This window comes from Typha angustifolia, chromosome 11, assembly GCF_048772165.1.
Source record: "Typha angustifolia cultivar Huaian chromosome 11, ASM4877216v1, whole genome shotgun sequence".
Classification (NCBI taxonomy): Eukaryota; Viridiplantae; Streptophyta; class Magnoliopsida; order Poales; family Typhaceae; genus Typha; species Typha angustifolia.
This window is the reverse complement of record NC_133249.1, coordinates 14,109,519-14,132,130: the sequence shown is the minus strand read 5'-3', so window position 1 is coordinate 14,132,130 and position 22,612 is coordinate 14,109,519. Positions and strand designations below refer to the sequence as shown.

Genomic DNA, 22,612 nt, shown 5'->3' with positions numbered 1-22,612 from the left:
TTAATCTATACTCTCCTTTCTTGCCGACCAAGTGCTTTTCATACCTTTTTGAAATTGGAGAACAACTTTAATATAATATTCTGAAATAAAATTAAAATAATTATCCTCTAGATCTAAATTACAAATCAACTCAATATAGTTATGCCTAATTTTTAAAAGAGTTATTTGATTTTAAACAATTAATTGTGAGTTTTCTTAGAGTGCTTGCAATGCAATTATGCAACCTATCCCTCCACTATCAAACATCAATCACATTGACTTGATGTTGATCTTCACAACCAAACCATATTTGTCTCACTTAATTCTCACCTAAAAATTATTCCCTCACAGTATCCATATCATTAAAATTAAAATAATTTATAAATTACACCCAATATTTTATTTATTTTATAATCCACACCTCATTTTGAGGTTCTTATAATTCGACTCTTAGTTTTTTCTTATAATTTTTATTTAACATCCTCCGCTAATTTAAATAGTATCAGCAAATAAATATTTTGTTATAATATATAAAATAATTTATAAATACTTAAATTATTTATGACTTCTTTAGAGGAGGAGTAGAGAGGAAAAAAAAATAATAGTAAAAATATTTTTAGTCAAAAAAATAATAGTAAACAAAATATGAATCACAACATAAAAATAAAAAAAAATATAAAACGTGATTTATAAAATATTATTAAAAAATATCTTTTCACCTCCGGCTTCTCCTGCACCATATTTTGAAACACACCTATCTCAACCAACCCCCAAACTCTTTGGCGTAAAGAGTTCTGTCTAGTTGTTCGGTGTTAAGTTACTAAAACCAAACACCAAACCGAGAAGATTAAAGTATGGGATTTTAAATAATTTAATGGGTATGTGGCTGTCAATCTTAAAATTTTGAGTGACAGTTATATAACGACCCTACGATATATGACTATGAAGAGTTTTTTTTTTTTTTAATTTTGAAAAAAAAAATTATGGTTCAAATCCTACTATTCTAGTATCTTATAAACTTGGAACTCTTTATTTATTTATTTATTATTATTATTAATGAAATTTAGTATGTTTACAAGATGTTACGCTTAAAGTTGGATGCTAAAAAGACACTAAGTACAATCATATCTCCTATCCCAACTTTATTATAAGTGTGATTAACTTTATAGTTTTAATAATTTTGTGTTAGAGTTTTAATATCATCCTTAATGAAACTGATTTAAAGATCTTTTCATTTCTTATATTTTAATTTTATGATAATTTATTCATTTTATTTTTAATATCTCTAACCGCGTTTTAGTTTTCTTAACAATTAGTTACCATGTAAAATAATCTTAATATTCTTCAGCAATTTTTTTTAAAATTAATATAAAATGAGAGATATTATAGGTATTTAGATATTTTATTTATAAAAGTAATAGATTATTCTCTATTATGTCACCTACTCACCTGCCGTTAGTTATCTCAGAGTGATTTAGATTTTAGAAACATTAAAAGGGTAAAATAGTAGGGTTAAATGATAAATATCATTTAAAAGGATGTAAATAATAATAAAAATGAAATGTAGGATGTGAATAATAATGAAATTCTCTTCTGTATTCTTTATCCGTTTATTCCGTTCCTTTCTTTAATCCCACTTTTTAGGGTTTCTTCTTCCCCCTTTCTTGAGAGCGACCAAGGAATCGTGCTCGGTAGCTCCAACTTTATATTCCGATGAATTCCTAGGCTTTTTCTTCTTCTTCTTCTTCTTCAGATCAAGAGATTGCCGCCGGCAATGGAGGATTTCCGGCACAAGGACGCCGATCTCGAGTTCCGGCGCGGCCTCGAGGAACTATTCCGCGGCCACCTCGATGGCTGCATGAGCGCCGCCTTCTCCTCATCATGCAGCGGGGACGAGGAGGAGGAGGAGGATAACGCCTCCGACCTCCTCGCACGACGGCGCCGGAGATCGGACCTCGAGAGCGACGACCTTGCCGAGTCCTCCGCGGCCGCGCGCCGCCAGTCCCGGATCCTTGGCCGCTGGGTTGCACGCCAGGCGGAGGAGATGATCACTTCCATGGAGCAACGCACCCGAGAGTCCGAACTCATGGCGCTTGCGGGGCTCCACACTGTTTCCACGCTCGATTCCTCGTTTCTTCACGAACCGCGGAGATCGCCGTCGGCGGCGGTGGAGCGGCCGGTGGCGGCTAGGTCGTCGTCAATCCTCCAGTTATGGAGGGAGCGGGTCGCTGCTTCCGTGGCCAGTGAGAGCCAGTACCGTGGATACAACCAATGGGATAACAGTGTCAGCAGAGAGGAGTCTCCGGAGATTGGCGATGGCGGCGAGAGGGAGAGGGAGAGGGAAAGAGTGCGGCGCATAGTTCGCGGCTGGATGATGGAGAATGCGGTGGCGGACGCAGCATCTAGGGTTTTGACGAGGGAAGAGAGCCCGCGGGTCGAGTGGCTTGGTGAGATTGAGAGGGAGAGAGTGAGGTTGGTGAGAGAGTGGGTGCAGATGACGAGCCAGCCAAGAGATGCCCGTACAAGGGATGGTGTGGTCACGGATCATGTAGATGGCTTGCCGGAGCACACGAGGATGGATTTGCCGAGGATTCGTGGACGGCAGGCTAGGCTTGATGTGATAACTAGAATGGGGAGGGAGAGGGAGGGGGAGCTTCAGAGCTTGTCAGAGCATCGAGCTGTTTCTGGATTTGGTCATCGGAATCGCATCCAGGTGAGACTCTGATCTTGCTGAGTATACTTTGTGTTTATATTAGTATAGATTGTGAAATTTCTGAGACACAAGATATTTTGATGCTATTTATTAGCTTACCATGCTTAAATAGTTTGAGTCTTGTGTAGTGTGACTTGTACCTCATTAGAAATGATATCTCAGGTACTACTTAGAGGTAGATTCTTGAGAAATGGGAGCTCATCTGAAGAGGAGAGGCCAACATCAGTGGCAGAAAGAGAATTGGGTCAGCTAAGGCAACAACACCATGTCTCTGGTTTGAGGTATGCATTCACTATATATATGTTTGGTGACACTCTGTAAGTTTTTGTTTTACTCCTTACCTACTTCACTAAAGACTATTGCCAATAGTTCTTTAGGCTTAAATAATTTTCTTTCAGTATATAACAATTTTGATTGTCCAGTGATTGGTTAACCATTCTCTTCTTACGTGCATTGCCAAAGTGAAATATAGCTCTCGCTCAAGTAACCATGTTCGCAATAATTTATATACTGCAAAAGCAATCTATTTTAAAATGCCATGCAAATAATCATCTCTGTTAGAAGGCAGTGCAACCACACTTTGATTGTGCCTACTAATTCCTATTCGCTTTTGGGCTATTAGCCATAAGATACACCCCTGAACCAACTGCCCAGAGCTGTGCTGGTTGCATGGTTGGCTTGGATTTTTACTCTATTTTCATGTAAATTATTTGTCCAATAAGATTGTGCAAACAACTAGGGCATGTCTAGAATTTACTATACATCAGCTGAAGATAAGACATACATATAAAGGCTGCTGGTCTATCTGTTACAACTTTCCTCTTCAAAATTATGGTAGCTTCATATTTTGAACTATCCACATCTTCACACCTCAGCATGTTTTTATGAACTAATGAACTATACACCCGACACCAATTTATGTGTGATTCACTTGTTCATGCATCCTTGTCCTCCCTTTGCTTTGTTATGAGCTTCATTGAAGTATGTTTGTGTATTTTAGAAGAAAGTAGATTGAGTTATAGTAGTTAAAATTATCAGTAAGGTTTATGGTTTTCTCCAATTATGAGACTTCTTGATATTCTTCATTTTTATTCTACAGTCAGGAGTAGTTCGATATCATGCTTACTATTTCTTGTGACTGGAGAATTATTTTTTTTCAGATTAGAGAATGGTGTTTCTGGTCTACCCAGTAATCAATCTGATGCTTTAGCTGCGCAAAACATCGACCTCTCTAGAAATGATCAATCTCAAACGAGCCCTGTAGTGTCATCCTCCACTGCGATCCAGGAAATAATCCAATCTCGTAGTGAAAGTGCAGACATGCAAGAGGTAGGGATAAATGATGCTGTAGAAGCTGAGATGGCAGTTAGGAGAGGAAATGTAGACATGCATGAGCCTCTAACTCAAGTGGAGCGTTGGCAGGAAGAAGATGCAGAACATGAGAGAAGAGACTGGCAACAATCTTCTGATGGTGGAATGGGTCAGTGGCATGAAGTGACCGGAGGGGAATCTGATGGGAACTGGCAGGAGAATGCAGAGCAAGAGTGGATCCATGAAACAGCAGAAGATGTAGGAGAAGATGGTCATCTCCCAGAAGTACATGAGGAGTGGCATGATGATGAGTTTCACAATACTGATGAAAATTGGCAGGATAACCATTTAGATCCTCCAAACGGTGAACAGTTCAGTCCTAGAAGCATCAACACGTTTATGCCACCGGACGACGACAATGTGTATAGCATGGAACTTAGGGAACTCCTAAGCCGGTAGATACTGCCCATTGACAAGAAAATTATTTTGCTAATAATTTTATTGCTATTTACTGTGTTTATAACCTTTTCTTTGTTCATTTTTTTCTTTCTTGCAGGAGAAGTGTTTCTAATCTTCTTCATAGTGGTTTTCGTCAAAGTTTAGACCAATTAATACGATCTTATGTTCAACGGCAAGGTCATGTGCCCATAAATTGGGATCTGGAAAGCAGCTTGCCTACCCCAAATTTACCTGAGGAAAATCAAGCCTTGCAAAGAGATGATGAAAACCAGGACCTTCAGGATTCCATTGTCAGACCTCGTCTTGTGATTCCACCCCCACCTCTTCCACCTCGGCAACCACTATGGCACTCACAATTTCATCATAATAACTGGTCTAGACGGAGCATGCGTCGTTCAGAAATTGTGCGTCATCTGCCCTTATCCCTGGTTCTGCTATGTGTAACCATTGTCATCTAAAGTAGAAGTTATGGATTTGTAAGCTTTTTGTCCAGTGAAGCTGAAGCTGCTGAAACCTATCTAACATGCCGTATACACTGATCCATACTATTGGTATACGAACTTAATAGAATGTTGTACTGCTGCAGGAATGGGATGCTATCAATGATCTGAGGTCAGATATGAATAAACTTCAGCAAGGGATGAGTCATGTACAGAGAACATTGGAAGCTTGCATGGATATGCAACTAGAATTGCAGCGGTCAATTAGACAGGAAGTTTCTGCAGCCTTGAATCGATTTGCAGGAGAACAAGGTAAGCATAATTTCACACATGCATAGATCATCCACATCTTTTTTACTAGAAGCATAAGACTTGTTAACTGAAAAGAACAAAATTGTGTGTACCTTTGCCATATTGCTTAATCTTCTCTTTGTGAGAACATCAACAATTTTTCATTCCATAGTTGAATGGCCTTGCTTAGTGTGAAAGAAAATGGAAAGATAAGCATATTTTCCTTTTCTCTTTACTTGTCATGTACACCAATTAGTAGTAGTTGCACCTATGTATTTTAAGTGTAGTTTTTAAGACTATATCTTTATGTACAAGTTGTATTTCACAGATTCTATGTAATTTTAGAGCCATTGCATTTAGTTAGGGGTGGCAATTTTTGACCAGACTCGATAACCTGATACACCCAAAAGATTTAAACATTTTTAATATAATTGGGCTCAGATTGTAAATGGTTTTGACCCATCAAACTCAATTAAAAAACGAGTCATATATGTGTTTATTGACTAAACTCATTTGACCCATTTAAGTTTAACTTGTTTATGATCCGCTGATCCACACAATTAATTTATTTATGACATGGTAATCCAGACTTGATAACCTGATACACCCAAAAGATTTAAACATTTTTAATATAATTCGGTTCAGATTGTAAATGGTTTTGACCCATCAAACTCAATCAAAAAACGAGTCATATATGTGTTTATTAACTAAACTCATTTGACCCATTTAAGTTTAACTTGTTTATGACCCGCTGATCCAAACAATAATTTATTTATGACATGGTAATCTGATTATGACTCGAATAACTTGTTTATCACTTGAATAACCCGAATAAACCTATTTTTAACCTGATTAAACCTGTTGGTAACCTAAGTAATTTATATAAACACAAATAATTTGTGTAACCCGGTAACCCATTTATAACGTGTAACCTAATTAATAAATGGATCGTGTTCATGTTGGCTTGAATTTGATCTGACCTAACTCGACTCGATCTGATTGCCACCTCTACATCCAGTCTTGTCCCATTGTCACCACCAATGGAAAATGTTCTTTGTATTGCATATGTCCTAGTGCAAAATTAAAGTTGTACTAACATCATGTAGCTCGCTCAGGTAACATGTGCCATCAGTTTTTAGTTTGGAATTTTCTTTTATCCGTTTTCTTCCTCTTCTATATGCTATTGCTTTTATCTTTTACCCTTTTTGTGGGCGGGTTGCTTCTTAATAAGCACTCTTTCTGGAAGAATTAGAAGCCCAGAAGAGCTGTGGCAGCTTGTTTCATGACTGTACCACTGGTTTTGACATTCATTCAAGGCTGTCAGATGCAAAGCGATGCTCCTCCCCCCCAGCCCCCACCCAAGGAGGAGTTAATCCTAAGCCTTGTAGAATAGGGTATTTTTCTGCTGTGGTTCAAGGCAGGCATTCGATTTTTGCAGCACATCAACATTTTTTTTTCTTTATGATCATGCTAATAGTTGATAATGTATGGTTGCTACTCTTTTGGGCATCTCCTTTGCTAGTCATCTCATCCTCTTCTAAGACTAACAAGATTGACGTTCCAGGGATTAACGAGAGTTTATCTGAGGATGGAACAAAATGGAGTCAAGTGAGGAAAGGGATCTGTTGTGTATGCTGTGATGCTCAAATTGATTCCCTTTTGTACAGGTAGTATGCCTACTATTCCATATGTACAGTAAGGATAAAAACACTTTCTTTTGTCATACTATTGAAGTTATAGTTTTTGAGAGTTACAGCTTTATACTAGGCATACTAGTAAGGATAAAAACACTTTCTTTTGTCATACTATTGAAGTTATAGTTTTTGAGAGTTACAGCTTTATACTAACTGAGCTGTTCATTTTTGCCTAATCAGATGTGGGCACATGTGCACTTGTTCAAAATGTGCTAATGAATTGGTCCGAGGTGGAGGGAAGTGCCCGCTGTGCCGTGCACCAATTGTCGAGGTGGTCCGGGCTTATTCCATGATGTAAATATCACACACACACACACACACATACATGAAAAAAAAGAATAGAAAAGGAAAGAAAAGTAAAAAAAATAAAATAGAAGATATTATATATCGAAAAGGGTATAAGTTGCTGCTGCGTGTGAAGTTTTATCCGTGGCTGCTAGTTTCTTTTAGTATTTCTTTTCTGTATATATATGTCTATGTTTATCTGCCCCATGTTATTGATTTTTTTCGAGCATTATTAAATTCCAGAGTGGAATGGCAAATGTCATATATTTTGTTGTTTGCTTGTTGATGGTCCTCATTTTTGTTGTTTGCTTCTAGATGGTCCTCACTGTAAGTAAAGAAACGGTTATAAACTCTTTCGTTATACATATATGCAGATGGTATGTTAAAAAATCTACCGTTGCTTGTACTGTGTCCTTATTTAGTTGCGAAGATATTTTAAATGTAGTAATATCATCCATTTGGGTGCCAAATCGGTAGTAAAACCCTTTTTTTTTTTTAAACGAACAGTGGTAAACTTATCAAGACAACTAAATTCCTTATAAAAAAAGAGGGAATTGGATCATGTGGTTCATGTACTTGTAACTTAAAATTTTAACCTATTGTGGAATTGAGCCAAATCGTAGAGGTAAATTGTGTGATTAACTCTAAAAAGATATTAAAATTGTCTCTACTTGTATTTCTTGTCATCTGCTATAACTCCTCTTTTCGATTTTTTCGTCTTTTGACCACAAATTCTATTGAGCTCCAATCAACAATAACGAGCTCTAGTTTATTTTTTATAGTTATTTTTTAGTTGACATTGTGAAAGGGTGTGACAACTGACCACGGTATTCTGATACGATTAAAAGATAGATAAGATTCCATTCCATTGCATGGCTATACACGTGTCAACCCTCCTCTCTCTCTCTCTCTCCCTCTCAAAAGCTGAACGTCCGCCGCACGCGCACCACCCTCTCCGTCTCCCTCTCCCTTTCCTCCACCACCCTCCACCTACAGCTATCGCTTCTCCCCACTCTCACCACTTTCCTCTCTCTTCCCTCTCCCGCCTCTCTGAGCTCTCTCCGAACATCCAGACCCGAACCCGTTACCATATCGGAGCAGCGGCAGACGGGGCACGACCCCTTCGCCAGCAGCCACGCGTCGATGCACTGCGGGTGGAACACGTGCCCGCACCTCGGTATCACCTTCACCCTCTCCTTCTCCTCGAACTCGCTCAAGCACACCACGCAATTCCCCCCGCCGCCTCCTCCCACGTAGGAGAGCACCGGGAGCGATCGGACGGCCGAGGGGTCGAGCCCGTACACCGGCGCAAAGGCGTGCCTCCTCGGTATTCGCACCTGCGGTTGAGGGGGTGAAGGCGGAGGATGACGGGGTGGGCGGCCGCGGAAGCCGGAGAGGAGGCGGCGGGCGTAGACGGAGAAGAAGGCGAGGAAGAAGAGGGCGAGGAGGAGGACGAAGGCGGTCATGAACATCGAGGAGGGGTTGAACCGGACCGACTCGGCCGGGTCGTAGGGCCGTGGCGGGGGAGTTATGGGGGAACTATTTAGGAGGAGCCTCATTGGGGTTATTGTTAGTAGGGTGCATGCGAAGGTCTCGACTCTCGACTCGAGTAGTGGTAGCAGTAGAACATAAGGGGGAGTGAGCTAAAGGCTAAAGCCTAAAAGATGCATGTGATGCAGTAGCCGCCTTATTTAGTAGGCAAAATATGTGGGTCCCATTTCAGACGTTTGTCTTTTATTTGGAAAGCGGTGGTTATTTCTTGGAATGGAGACGAAGGGATAAGAAGAAGAAGGTGGTGTACGTCTATAACTACAAGGGCGTATAAATAAAACTACACGATTTATAATTAATATCGGGAGTAAAATGTAATTTTCCATATATTTTAATATTGTCTCTGCGTGGACACCGAACTAATAATCATAAGAACCAATTTCTCAAGCATTTTAGTACCATTTTTGCCCTTCTCCCTCCTGATTTCCCCTGTTCCATCCCCCAGAATCGAAACCCCTTCGGCTCACCTCCAAGAATCGAATCCCTCGCGAACCCTAACCCTGCTTGGGATCTCGCGAAGCGGGTCAGTAGATCTCCAATTCGTCTTCCGTTTATTTTCCACATCATTTCTTTTTTGAATTTTACCTCTTTGTTGGATCTTCATAGTAGTTTCTTCGGGTTCATGAAAGGGTTTCCTTCTGTGGAACTAATCTTTGGTTCTTCTTGTTGGATTCTGTTTCTTTGTATCTTATTCTGATATGTCATCGGTTTCTTGGATCTGTGATCTTTTTGTTCCATTTATTTGTTGATCATTTCTTATCCTGTTCTTTATCGTTGCAAAGAGAATAGTTATGTGATTCCCTTGGTGGTATGTTATGATTAATGGAAAGAAATTTTCTGAAGCTAATGACTTTTCGTAGAAATTTTTCTTTCTTGGTTGTGACTTTGTTGCTACTTCTACTTCGCCGCAGGCTCTCTACGATGGTGTTAGATCAGAAAGGTAGAGTGTCCACAATCGACTGAAGATCCTGCAAATTATCCTTCGTATTCTTTCTTTAAGAACTATAATCTGCTCTCTTGAATCTTGATAGCTATTATTTATACCGAATCGATTGACAATCTTAATTTTGCAGATACAACTAGAATTTAACTCCACTATAGCTACTTTTTATTTCTTGTCTTTCCTTAATCCTTATAACGAAACCACCAGATGGATTAGTAGGTTTTTTTTTTAAGTTTTCAGTTACTCAGGTCATGATTGGTTACATTTAAAATTTTGTAAAACTAAACAAAGGAAAGTGAGAGGTCTTCCATTTCTTTGTTGAACTCCTTGTAAACTTCTGGAAAGTACTTTTTCATATCTACAAGCTGTTTCGGGTCCATGCGAAGTTGTGAACAGAAGAAAACATTCTAAAAGATTAATTGAAATTTCATTTTCCAATGATTTTTTTCTGGAAAAAGTAAATCTAAATTCCCAAATTTTGGAAGGGTATATTTTGTGATTCTGCTTATGTGTGGATTCAAACTACACAAGAACATTGTGAAAACTATCTTTCTAGAGAACGAAGTGCCATATATATCACATGGAACTAGAGACACTCTTAATTTTATGACTTTCAGCTGTCACCTTTACAAGTTCTGATATGCATATACTGTCAGAAGAGTGCCGTCTTGTTACATCTGAAAGACACTTTTTATTTGCCAACAAAATTTAAATTAGCCTACAGATGTCAAGGTTTGGTCATGTTGAAGATATTTAATTAGAAGTGACTAAAACTTTGTTTATCCCCTAAAAAGATGTGTATATATTTCTCCTAATCTTGTGTTCATTTTCTTTTTAGATGGAACTTTATTTGCATTAAGCAAGTCTGAACTTTGTTACTGGATTCTGAAACATGAAGTAGGGTATGTTAATTCTCATGCTGTTAGATCTGTATCACTGCCTGCGGTTCATATCCATTTAGTCTTGTACTTGTTACTGCTCCTACTATTTCACTTATTTTTATAGGTCTGAGTAGGTAGCAAAAATGTGCCCTAGAATGCCCTTGCTACCCTGTTCTAAAAGTTAACTCTGTGTTGGAACGAAATACTATATGCCTTTATTTTCATGATGTCCAATAAATGTAACATCTTTCCCTTAGAATGAGAATTTGTTGAATATCTGAGAAACATTTAACTGAGTTCAAAGTTCCATTAGAATTATCAAAATCTAGTAATTTATGCTGATGTTTTTGGCATGTCAGGTGAATAAATTTTGAACTCTTTGTTCTTTTTTTAATCTTAAAACTTTAGAAAGCAACACGTTTGTTCTTTTTCTGTTGCTAATAACTTCTCTTTTCTTGTAGCACTATGCAAACGTGCATCGAAGCTAGAATACACGGAATCAAAAAAGATTTTGCTTGATTCTTTATCTCTTTCAACTCTTAATGGGTTACTTCTTGATGTTTATGACATTCTGCGTCCTCGGCCACTTGACTATGAGCAGAGGATAAACCTACTCCGTGTTTTTAATATGATGGCCACTGACATCTTTGGTAATATACATATTTCTTACTAACATGAATTTTTTGCTTGGGTATGTTTTGGTCTCGTTCTTTTGATTTAAAAATAAAAGAGTTTTATGACTCAATATAGTATTGGCTGCATTATTCAACATCTGTTTACCTTTTCAGGACAATTAAATTTCTATTCACTGTGTATCATTTTTCCCTATAGAATTTTACCTCATGTTCTTCTAGAGTTTATTTGTATAATTCGGAATAAATAAAAGATGTTAGAGGTTTCCAGTGAGGTCTATAATCTGTGTTAACCTCAAGGGACCTCCAGAAATTTTCTAGGATCACTTTTTTTAAGTAATGTTTTTTGCGACTTACAAGATTTCAAATCAAACAACAGACCTATTTCTATTATAATCACATTCCATGCCATCACAAGGTGCTTCTAGATGGACGAATTACTAGATACAATTTCCACAACTGCAATATATAAGTTGTATGTTTGGTCATATCTGGACATGCTGGATTTATCTTGTATGGATGTTTAAATCTAAACTCTGCACTTAAAACAATGAATATGTATTATATGCTTATCTTATAACACCGCCTTTCAATATTTTTAGCCTCCGCTACCAGGATAGAATAGATTGAAATAGCTACCATGTTTGTGATGTAGGATTAGAATGTTGAGAGCTCTGCATTAGATTGTTCTTGTCATAACATATCGGGAAGGGGCAGTCCTTGTTGTTGTGGTAGTTGTTGATGCAATACTGAGCTGTTTCATTTTCCAGATGATATCGGATTATTATGTATGAATTGTTGCTGAAATACTGGTGTATAGAGATGGCTGCAGTAATTCGATGTTAAGCTTATTGCCCAAATGTAAAAACACATAGACACCCGCAACAATGTTCATAGAAATAGACTATACAGCAGTTCAACTATAAGATGATTGTTTAAAAAATTTCCATTTCAGGGTGGTCCACCACTGTAAAACACACATGTAAGGAACATGCATACACACCCAACAAGCCTCACCTTTTGAACTTTCCCAATTTATTTTTCTGAAAGTTTGATCTTTGTAAAGAGCTACTAGGATGCACCATTTTGCATTTGTTGTAGATAATGAAACTTCTTGCTAATAGTATGACCAATTGTTCTAGGGAAGGAACTCATTGAATTCCTGGTCTCCCAGTTATTATCCTTCAAAAGTAGCTCTTTTTTGTTCAGCTTTTTTCGCCAAGCATCTATACAAGTCCTTGTATACAGTTGTCTTGATATATCATTTGACATTTTAATTTTCTTTCTGTATATTTAATTCTCCCATAATAGTCATATGATTCTCCATGACTTCTTTATGTTTCACTTTGTGAGTGTTAATGTAAATTTTATAGTTTGCTTGTTTTGCATTTTCATTCAGGTGATAAAGATGGTTTCCCCATGGTGGAGGCTTTTGGGTCTTTTGCAATGGACTTATTCACTGCTAGAAGTGATTTGGACCTGTCTGTTAACTTTGACAGCAACACTAGTACTGAGTTTCCTCGTGATAAGAAGATTTCGGTTCTTAGGAAGTTTGCCAGAGTTTTGTATACTCATGAAAGTAATGTCTTAATTTGATGAATTTCTGTACTCATTTTTAAAAACATGGGTTTGATAACAGTAAGCCTAGAGAAAGGAATGTGGTGCTTTATGTTCTATATTTTATAGCTACTTATTATCTTAAATATCATTATGAGCTTTTCTTTGTCACCTCTTGCTCTAATATGTGTAGTGTAAACAATGTATATAATTTACTTTCTATAATTTCTTCCTTTTTTTCTCTTCTGATAAAATTGGAGCAATAAAAACTTTAGGAATATAATTTTTAACAACTAAGTTTCATGATCTGATCTAGAGGAATGTTTAGAAATACTTTTGTCAGATAAATGACACTGGAGTGTGTAAAATTTTTAGAGCATGTAGTAAGATTGGAAATTCTTGTAAAACTGCATGATGCTAACTTGGAGAAAAAATTCATTTTGACTTCTCGTATAACATGCAGATGGCTAAACACCACTTAGGAATCTACTGATTATTTATTCTTAAACAATATTTTCTCTGGTTTGGTTTCCACACAATCTGCAACACTTCTATATGATAAATTTTCATAAATCACACTTTGTTCAAACTCATTTGTTTTATTATTAAACATTGTTATTATTCTGCTTCCATGTCCTGTGTGCATCTTATTCATTCTCTGGTTGCAGGGAGAGGACAAGTATCTGGAGTCTTACCAATCATGAGAGCTAGAGTGCCAGTTCTGAAAGTCATAGATTGTGGCACCGGAATTGAGTGTGATATCTCAGTAGAAAACAAGGATGGCATCACAAGATCCATGGTTGTCACTCTCGTTTCATCAATTGATGAAAGATTTCGGATACTAAGTTATCTGGTAATATTTGTATATACCTTTTGACTTCATCTTAATTTCATTTCTTTCAATATGCTGTATCTGGAACTTCATGTTGTCTTTCTTTCCTTATCTTTTTTAGCAAATTAGCTTCCTGTTCTTATTTTGTTTATGCATATATCAGAACTCATTAGACGAATATTGTGATAATTTAGAATAAGTTGACTTAATCTAGTAAATTCCATCTTTTATTTTCCAGATGAAGTGCTGGGCGAGGGCACATAACATTAACAGCTCAAAAGATCGTACCATGAGCTCTATGTCCATAATAACCTTAGTTGCTTTTCATTTGCAGGTACAAGAATTTCTTTTTTACTGTTTTTTGAATGAATAGCTCAACCATTTTCTTCATTAGATATGTCGATCTTGTGAGAAGATTCTAAACCAAAACTTAGTTGATTTGCTATGATACTTTAGAAGGATGAAGTGTAGCTAGGGTCGTTCTCCTTTAGTAGACTAATAGCTGCACAAAAAGTTAATAACATTTCATAGATTCTAGAAACAAGTGCTTATATTTTCATGGTGTGCATGCTTTCTTTACCAATTTGAACTTAGTGTGACTAGGAGGTTTCGTTTGGTCCTTTTAAGAATGGATATTTACAGTAGTCAAGTAGTATGTTTAGAAGGGGATACTTTAAGCTGACTGTGGCAATTAAAATATCTTTCTTTGACTCTTTGGAAGTGTTGTATTCTATTTTATACATTATCATAGTATTGATAAATGTAAAGTAAAGGAAAATAAATAGAAAAATAAGAGTTGTATCTCTCGCCTTTTTAACTTTGGAAGAACTAAAACCTCAAGAAAGCGCAAATATAAGGAGTGGTTCAATTGACGATGTTCATGTGTCAAAATTATTTAATCTAGTGTAAAGTTTTGATCAGGTAGCTTCACTATATGTCACTAGGTGTTAAGTGTTGCCGTAACTTCTCAGTTGCTTGATATAATATCTACTTCACCTAGTTTTCTGATGATGTATAAATTTATTTCCACTTATATTTTTATGCAGCACAGACCCGGAATCCTCCAATACTTCCTCCATTTTCTGTCTTGTTGAAAGGTAATTAGTCTTGAAGATAAAGAAGGATAGCTGGCAGAAAGGATCTTCTAGTATTCTTAAAAGATCTTTTCTTGTACAATCAATATTATAATATTCGGATATAGATCCTTTGAAGAATTCTCACTTGCCATATAAATACTTTCACCTTTTATTTTGGCAAATGAATTCATAATAAACTGAAATAATTCAGTTGTTAAAGACGATCATTAGAGGCCCGTTTACTCCATCTCTTTTGTGTAGTCAAAGAATGAATTTGAAAAGTTCCTAGTTTGGTTGATATAATATTAATTGAATTAAAACATGTTAGAATTGCTTCTTTTCTAGCATTTCTTATGGATTGTGAGAACGTTGTTCATTATACAAACATTCAGTCTTGAAAATATAGGAGTCATTTGTTGGTTTTGGAAAATTTGCCCATTTCTGCTGATTCTGCTTCTGAATTATCACTGTGCTTCATAAGTTTATTGTGAATGTTTCATCGTAGGTAACTTGTAATGCAGTTATCATCTGTTCTTTTCTTTCTTTTTTTCAGATCATACTTAAGAATTGGGATAATCAGTTTCATACCTTATGTTAATCCTCTTGTTTGAAGCAACATTCTTCCATAAAGATTCTGGTTAATCTCTTCTTCTAGATTTGCTTGGAAGGACCAGAACTATTTCATATGTGATGTTTCTATTGAAATAGATAAGTTCTTTAATATTGCAATTCATGAATCATGATGTTCGACCATAAATTAGACCCAAGCCAAGACCATTTTTAATGAGCCAGAAATCTTAACCAAATATTAGCAGTTGGTTCACTTTACAGAGCAGTTTGAGCATGTTGTACAGGGAGAACAATGCTAGCAATTTTCTTTGATCCCTTAAATAATGAACTCAAGATGCAGGGCAATCTAACAGTTGGGTTTGGGATGGTATGGAATAGTGTGATTGTTATAGTTAAAAACTAGGCATATGCATTTGGTTGAAAAATAGTTTGATTTTTCTGTAAGTGGTCAGCAAATTGGAGACAGTTTTATGTTGCATTGTTATATCTAACGACAACTAGATCTCTGTCAGGTTAGAGAGATAGATTTTAAAAGAATTGAAGCATTAGGATAAGATTACCTTGAGAACTTTGTAAGTTCTCAAATGGTAAAAATAGAATATTAGTTAATAGGAACTTTTCCATAAAAATTAGTATCTTTCATTTTTCTTTGAGAGTTAAGAGGTCAGAAACTCCAATATTTTGGCAAGGACATACAAAGACTTATCCCATAGGCAGATAACCCTTGACAGAAGCAATCTATTAACTGTAACTTGTAAAGGTATTTGTTGTACAGATAGAATAATGATTGATTATACATTTGAGTAATTGGTCATTGCGCTTCTTTTGAGCACCAGTTAATTGAGGAACATATTACATTTTTTGTGATTTTTGTCTAATATCATGATTAATGAGTAACAAAGGAATGCTGTTATTTGTTGACAATGATGTGGTTATTAAATATATATATGTATATTCTATGGGTTGTTTTATGGTTCTATGAGAATGTCATTCATGATCTTTCACGAGAGCTTTTGTAGTTTTATCAATTTTTACACCTTATATGGCATATGTATGCTACAGTAGTATTACTTTTTCGAGCCACTATTTGCATCTTTAGTATATTGCTAGCTTATGTACAATTGTTACATTTGTGGAATATGGAAAGATAAATTCTTCTTTGCTCACTGTATGAGTTTTTCTTTGTTATGTCTTTAGCCACATCTTTATTTTCTGTTAATATTCTTGACTTGTTGGCTGAGATTATTTTGGATAATTTGTTGAAATTCTTTTCTTTCTTTTGTAGATGGATCAGATGCCTCAAGTATCCAGAACAATATCCTAAGATACAGAGGCTTTGGTAGAGGAAATCAAGAGTCTGTAGCTGGATTATTTGTGGCTTTAATGAACAAAGTGAGTTTCTCTTTCTTGTGTTCCTGTAAACTTTTTCCATCAGGACTTTCTGAGACAAAACATTGACCATTTAGAATTTAGTTAAGGCAAAGCTTCATGTTGACATCATTAATGAAATTTGTCCAATCGAAATTGTTGAGTTAACAGAATGTTTTTAAAGTGTCTTGACACTGATTTTTGACTGATATACAAATACATTTAGTCGAGGAAGATGAATATCTTTGAACTTCAGAAATTTGTTGGAACTTAAGGAAACAACATTTTGGTTGATTGCTCTCTTGTTAGCTAAATTAGGGCTTATACATAAAGTGTTCAATAGGCATTTCAATAACAATTCTTTGAACAAGATAAAAGTTTTACTATCCAAACTGATCGTTTGGCTATAAGTTTGTCATTGTCCAAATCTAGTTATCCTCTCTCTCTCTCTCTCTCTCTCTCTCTCTCTCTCTCTCTCTCTCTCTCCCTAAGGCACCAATGTATTAAAAGGCAGTTGCAAGTGGTAGACAGTCACCCCACCGCAAAGTACTTACGTGAAAGACAGGTGCCAAGGTATCTAGCATATTAATGTATTAAAAATAAAACATAATCATGTATAGTACATAATATATACTATAATATATAATATAGACTAATAGAATATGTGTAAAAAATTATATAGTACATTACACCAATATACTAAATATCGTGATCACACTTTACAAGTCAACCATATAATCATGGTTCTCAAAATTGGCCGACCCGATCTTGACCTAAAACCAATCTAGTGACTAATTTCGGTCTGGGATCGAGTAGTTTTCGTCATATTGGTCGAAACTAATTTTTTTTAAAGATTTAGATCAAATCTAAAATGAATTTAACTTAAGAAATATTAGTAATTGATATCTCTTGCATTTTTTTCAAGTTTTCATCATATCTCTTACACACTTTCCTTCCACCCTTCAAACTTCACCGAACTCATCCGGTGAGCCCCTTCGGTTATTCCGCACTTTGATGAACTCGGTTGAGTATTTTTCCTCATTTCTCTTATCTTTCTCACTCACTATTTAACTCTCATTTTCTATTGCTGTAGAACACCAGTGAAGAGAGAGATCTCTCTTCATCTCACTTCTGTAACAGTAATTTACGAGCATATAAATTTATCAAATTCAGCTCAAAATTGGTTTTGAGTGAGTTTTTTTTATAGTTTTTAGTCATCATATGTGAGTAATTTTTATTTTCTTATTTTTCTATTAGTTTTTCTAAATTTTTAAAAAATTCATACATTTTTAATTAACATTTAAAATTTTATGTCATTAGTAAATAGTCAGATTCTATGTGGGTGACCGATAAAATCGATATAGTTGATATGACCAATATGTATCGTTTTTCCTAGCAGTTGATTTTGATTCTGATACCGAGTTTTGGATTCACATTATGACAAATAGCATGATCAAAATTATCATAACTATAATAACAAGTTCACACCGTAAGCATGATCAAAATTATTATAACCATTATAACAAGTTCACAACTATAACAAATAATATGATCAAAGGTTCGAAATTATGACAACCATAAAAGTTCACAATTACAACAAATAACATGATCAAAACTATCAAGCTCACAATGATAACAACTTAAATGTCCTCTTCTAATCTTCTTCATAGTCTTGGAAAAAAACTTTGTTTAATAATAAAATATCAGCGGAATCTTCATCAAGCTCTAGCTCAACACCATCGTCATTGTCTGATTTTTTATCTAATTGGATTAATTGCTCATTTAGAGAAATAGGGGATGTTACTAGTAGTAACTTGAATAGATCTGGTGCCTCCTCCTTAATGCCAAATGTTCTTTAGCTCCTAATGCTTTTATCACTATCTCCCAACTCCCAAGTCAATTTTTCACCTCGGAAGGTCTCTTGCTCTAGAGGCTCATTATTCAACCAATCCTTTGTATTATTTCTTTCTTTTCAAGTTACACGATCCTTCGCTTTTTCTATTTTTCAACCCTTCATTCTCGCATCAAATTGTACATAAATTAGATCATTCAACTTCTTCACTTTCAATCTATTTTTCTTTTTTGGATTAATTTAGAAATTAAGGACACCAAATAAATATGACAATGAGAATGATAAATAAGAATTAACAATGATATATTACCTATTCAAATGAGCTTCAATTTTTTTCACATTCATAGGAGCTATATGTCAAATAAGAATTTTAATCGTCATGTCTTTCAAGTAGTGGACACCGATTTTATATACACTTCACTAATGAGCTAATAATTATAAAAATTAGAAAGTAACTAACTTAGTAACATACAAAAGAGTAAAAGAATGTGGATTTGAATGAGTTGAATTATTATCTTGGTTGAATTCATTATTATTAACTTTTCTCTTGTTAATCTTGTTAATGGTCTCCCGAAATTTTTAGTGACCCTTTATATTCATCTCCACATTTGAAATGCAGATTTGAATGGATGGATATGAGTCAAAATTCTCAACACAATTAATAATACTATCTAAGTTTAAATCACTCTCCATTTCATGACAATCTCTATAGAATTAGCAAATTTTTCAGACAGCGAAAGAAAACAAAATTTTCAGAATTCAAGACAATGAAAGAATACAAAATTGGGGTCGCCAGGCAATTCACAAACTAATTGGCAAATAATTTACAATCTACATCTCACAACTGGTTAGCAATTAATTTCTCTAGCATAATTGATTAACAATTATTAGCAAACTTTTCAAGACAGTAAAAGAAAAAAATTGGGGCTATTGGCCAATTCGCAAACTAGCTAAGTAAATTCACAAACTACATTTTGCAAACTAATTCTAAATTCCATTAGCATACTGCTTAACATATTAACAGTAATTAGCAAAATAATTAGAAAAAAATTTAGGACAGTGAAAGAAAACTAATTCGAAGCAGGGAAGCATGCTTGTCATCAAGAGTGGAAGGGAAGGAGAGAGCAGGGAAGCATGCTTGTCGGTCTATTGTAGCAGGGAAATTAGAGGAGAACATGTACTACTGTAGCATGGAAGAAATAAAAGAAAGAGAGCCGAGAGTGAAGAGAAGATGAAAGAGAAGACTTACTATCGCTTGCCCCCATGAGTGAAAAAGAGGAGAAGAAAGAGAAACTTATCATGGCTTGCTATTGCCGCTTGAGAGAGGAGGATCAAGAGAGGAAGAGGAGAGATCTGGTTAGGGGCTTAGGGCTCGGATCGATCGTGAGAGAGATGAGAGAGATGGGTGATTTTTTTTTTCCAAAAACAAGTGGTTAATTATTCATTGGCATCCATTATTCGGCCCGTTAGCCCAACCAGCTGCAACACCAAAGCAGGTCGCTTGGACCGCCAAGCAACAAGGTGGCTGCAGAACACAGTTGTGGCCCACCCACCTATAGCAGGCCGTAAACCATCCTTGTGGGGTGGCCGGTGTGGCGACTCACCACAGCGACTGCCTGAGCGCCTTTTAAAATGCTTCAAGAACCAATGGCTATAATTTCGTTAGAAGTCCATGTTAAAACTTTTTGAAAAGCATCAACACTTCTCTAACCATTAGTTATTCGATCATAAAAAACAAATCCCTATTTGGAGAAAGGATACGTACTCAAGTTTTTTCAAATTGCATGAGATTTTTTGGATCTTGGGATGAACTCACTGGATAGAACCTCTTCTTTTAAAGTCTTTAACATAAAGTTTGTTCTCTAACCTCTCTCTAAATGTATAGAGTATATAACAGAGGTTGAGGTTCTGAAGAAAGAAAACGAGAATTTTGTTTCTTATTGTCCTGTAGCATACATCATCTTTTTGAATGTCACACGTGATGCTTTACCATCTCAGAATAATATCTATGGATGGGAATAAAATCTTTCTCACTCAATATATATATATATATATATATATATATATATATATATATATATATATATGTAGATTTACAAGTTTGTCAAGAGTCCTGTCAAATACATGCTTAGAGCTGCTTCAGTGCCTTTCTTATGCACTTTGGGATGAATTCACATGGGTAGCACGGGTAATTTTCTCAATTTGGTCATAGGCTCTGTGAGATATTGCTATGCATGACAAGTACTGCAAGCATTACATAACCAGCATTGTATGACTGAGTTCTTCTGCACTCTCTGCAGTTGTCATCAGTTGAAAGTTTATGGCAGCATGGGCTCTGTGCAAGTACTTTTGAAGCATCATGGATCTCTAAGACGTGGGATTCAGGGGTCGGCAATATGAGCGTAATTTATCTTCCTATTATCAAAATTTTGACAATTTATTGGTAGTAGAATTTTTAGATTGGTCAACATATTTTCTTCATTTTTTGTCCAGGTTGAAGATTTCTTGGACCGATCTCAGAATTTTGCAAGATCTATTGGGAAAATTGAGATGCAGAAGATTTGCAAATGCATCCGTGTATCTCTTGATCATTTGTCATGTTTCATGATCGGTCAAATTGAAGCATCTACTCTCAGAGTCGATTTGTTTGGATCCCTTCATATGGATGTTCCGGTAAATCAACTTAAGCATGAAAGCCTGGAGCATAAGAGGAGATATCCCATCCACCCTTCTAATGCTCCTATTGATCGATCTGCAACAAAAAAAGCAAGGCATACTAAGCGTGCCAGCAATCAACGCCATGCTTGTTATGAGACTTCGGAACCTTTATCCACTCCGAATGTGCTACCTCTCCCTCTTCTTCCATTCCAACCTGGAAATGTGGTGTACCCTCCAAGGCCCCAATTTGTCTCCCCCGAATCAAATTATCAATTTATGTACTATCCACAACCTATAGTTCCTTCTGCTTACCCAGGTTCTTCAATACAGCGCACTCAGTTTCCACCACCTCCTCAGTTAGTTCACAGATTGCAATATCAACCTCCGCCTAATCCATTTCACTTTTATCATGGATATCAACATCGTTCATGATCAATATCTCATCGTTCCTAGATTGTTGGCGGACGAGATTTTAGAAGCAGCATTCATGTGTTCTAGAAGGCTTCTGGACCAGAGACTCGCATGACTAATTACATTTCACTTCATTTGACGTGCTTATTATCCATCCTTCTGCATGATGACCATTCCACTATCACATGTAAGGGAAGTGATGTTTGGATTGGAAAAGAGATCAGCAAACTTTTGTGCACAATCTAATTGCCCTGGCAATTATGCTTTTCGCTCCATGTATATTATTTGATGCAACTATCTTATTCTTTAGGTGTAACTAACTAGTTATGAATGTTGCTTCCATGGTGTATGTCATCTAACTCATTCTCCCTTATCTTTTGGGAGTTTATAATACCAGTTAAATATTGGTTACATAGTTACAAAATGCATCATGCACGTGGTGTTCTTTCTCTTTGCCATTTGTGAAATATTGAGTTATTACGTGTTGAAGAAGTGCCATGTTTTCTTGGGATGGTACTTCATCCGATTAAACTTAATTATATGAAAGCATCAATGATTCTTATTTGTCTTCTGGGAGAGTTAAATCCTTAGTATTGCATTCATCAATGTATTGTAGTGCCTTCTTTTTTTTTCCTTTTTTTTTAATGAGAAATCTGTATCGGAGTGATTAATTTGCTCGTATATATCTATGCCTGAGGAATAGCTCGTTTTCGACCTTTTTCCATCGAAAAGTTTTAAGTTTTATATTTGCCTCGAGCCTGTGAAGTCAGGGCATGTTCCATGAGTTGTTTGTATATTTGTCAATATTCATTTTCTTCCATGAGTTGTTTGTATATTTGTCAATATTCATTTTCTTCCATGAGTTGTTTGTATATTTGTCAATATTCATTTTCTTCCATGAGTTGTTTGTATATTTGTCAATATTCATTTTCTCGCTCTTCATATGTATATATGTATATGTATACAGGAACCTATAGAAGTTTTGGTTGTCTATTTATTTTATTTTATTTTAATGTGTTGGTACTCGACTCGACATAATCCTTTTAAGGTCGTATTATGATATATATATATATATATATATATATATATATATGTTCTTCCATTCTATT

General features: G+C 35.8%; 2 protein-coding genes across 2 annotated transcripts; one reads left to right on the top strand and one right to left on the bottom strand.

Annotated features, from left to right (window-relative positions):
- The first annotated feature begins 1,605 nt into the window (after window positions 1-1,605).
- Window positions 1,606-21,927, top strand: LOC140770638 (uncharacterized). Its single transcript, XM_073111890.1, has 17 exons — window positions 1,606-2,692; window positions 2,855-2,973; window positions 3,853-4,458; window positions 4,560-4,866; window positions 5,049-5,214; window positions 6,758-6,860; window positions 7,068-7,182; window positions 9,065-9,246; window positions 9,635-9,663; window positions 11,009-11,197; window positions 12,579-12,758; window positions 13,405-13,589; window positions 13,807-13,902; window positions 14,620-14,665; window positions 16,500-16,606; window positions 20,735-20,836; window positions 20,928-21,927. The coding sequence occupies exons 1-17, from the start codon at window positions 1,754-1,756 to the stop codon at window positions 21,522-21,524; spliced, it is 4,068 nt and encodes a 1,355-aa protein (XP_072967991.1). The 5' UTR covers window positions 1,606-1,753; the 3' UTR covers window positions 21,525-21,927.
- On the bottom strand, window positions 8,064-8,966 carry LOC140770144 (RING-H2 finger protein ATL57-like). Its single transcript, XM_073111167.1, has one exon. The coding sequence runs from the start codon at window positions 8,729-8,731 to the stop codon at window positions 8,090-8,092; it is 642 nt and encodes a 213-aa protein (XP_072967268.1). The 5' UTR covers window positions 8,732-8,966; the 3' UTR covers window positions 8,064-8,089.
- Window positions 21,928-22,612: the final 685 nt, after the last annotated feature.

Excerpts from the sequence above, each read along its gene's own strand:
- LOC140770638 (XM_073111890.1), top strand. The coding sequence starts at position 1,754 with ATGGAGGATTTCCGGCACAAGGACGCCGATCTCGAGTTCCGGCGCGGC. Across the intron at positions 2,693-2,854 it reads GTCATCGGAATCGCATCCAG|GTACTACTTAGAGGTAGATT; the intron begins GTGAGACTCTGA and ends ATGATATCTCAG. Across the intron at positions 9,247-9,634 it reads CTTGGGATCTCGCGAAGCGG|GCTCTCTACGATGGTGTTAG; the intron begins GTCAGTAGATCT and ends ACTTCGCCGCAG.
- LOC140770144 (XM_073111167.1), bottom strand. The coding sequence starts at position 8,731 with ATGAGGCTCCTCCTAAATAGTTCCCCCATAACTCCCCCGCCACGGCCC.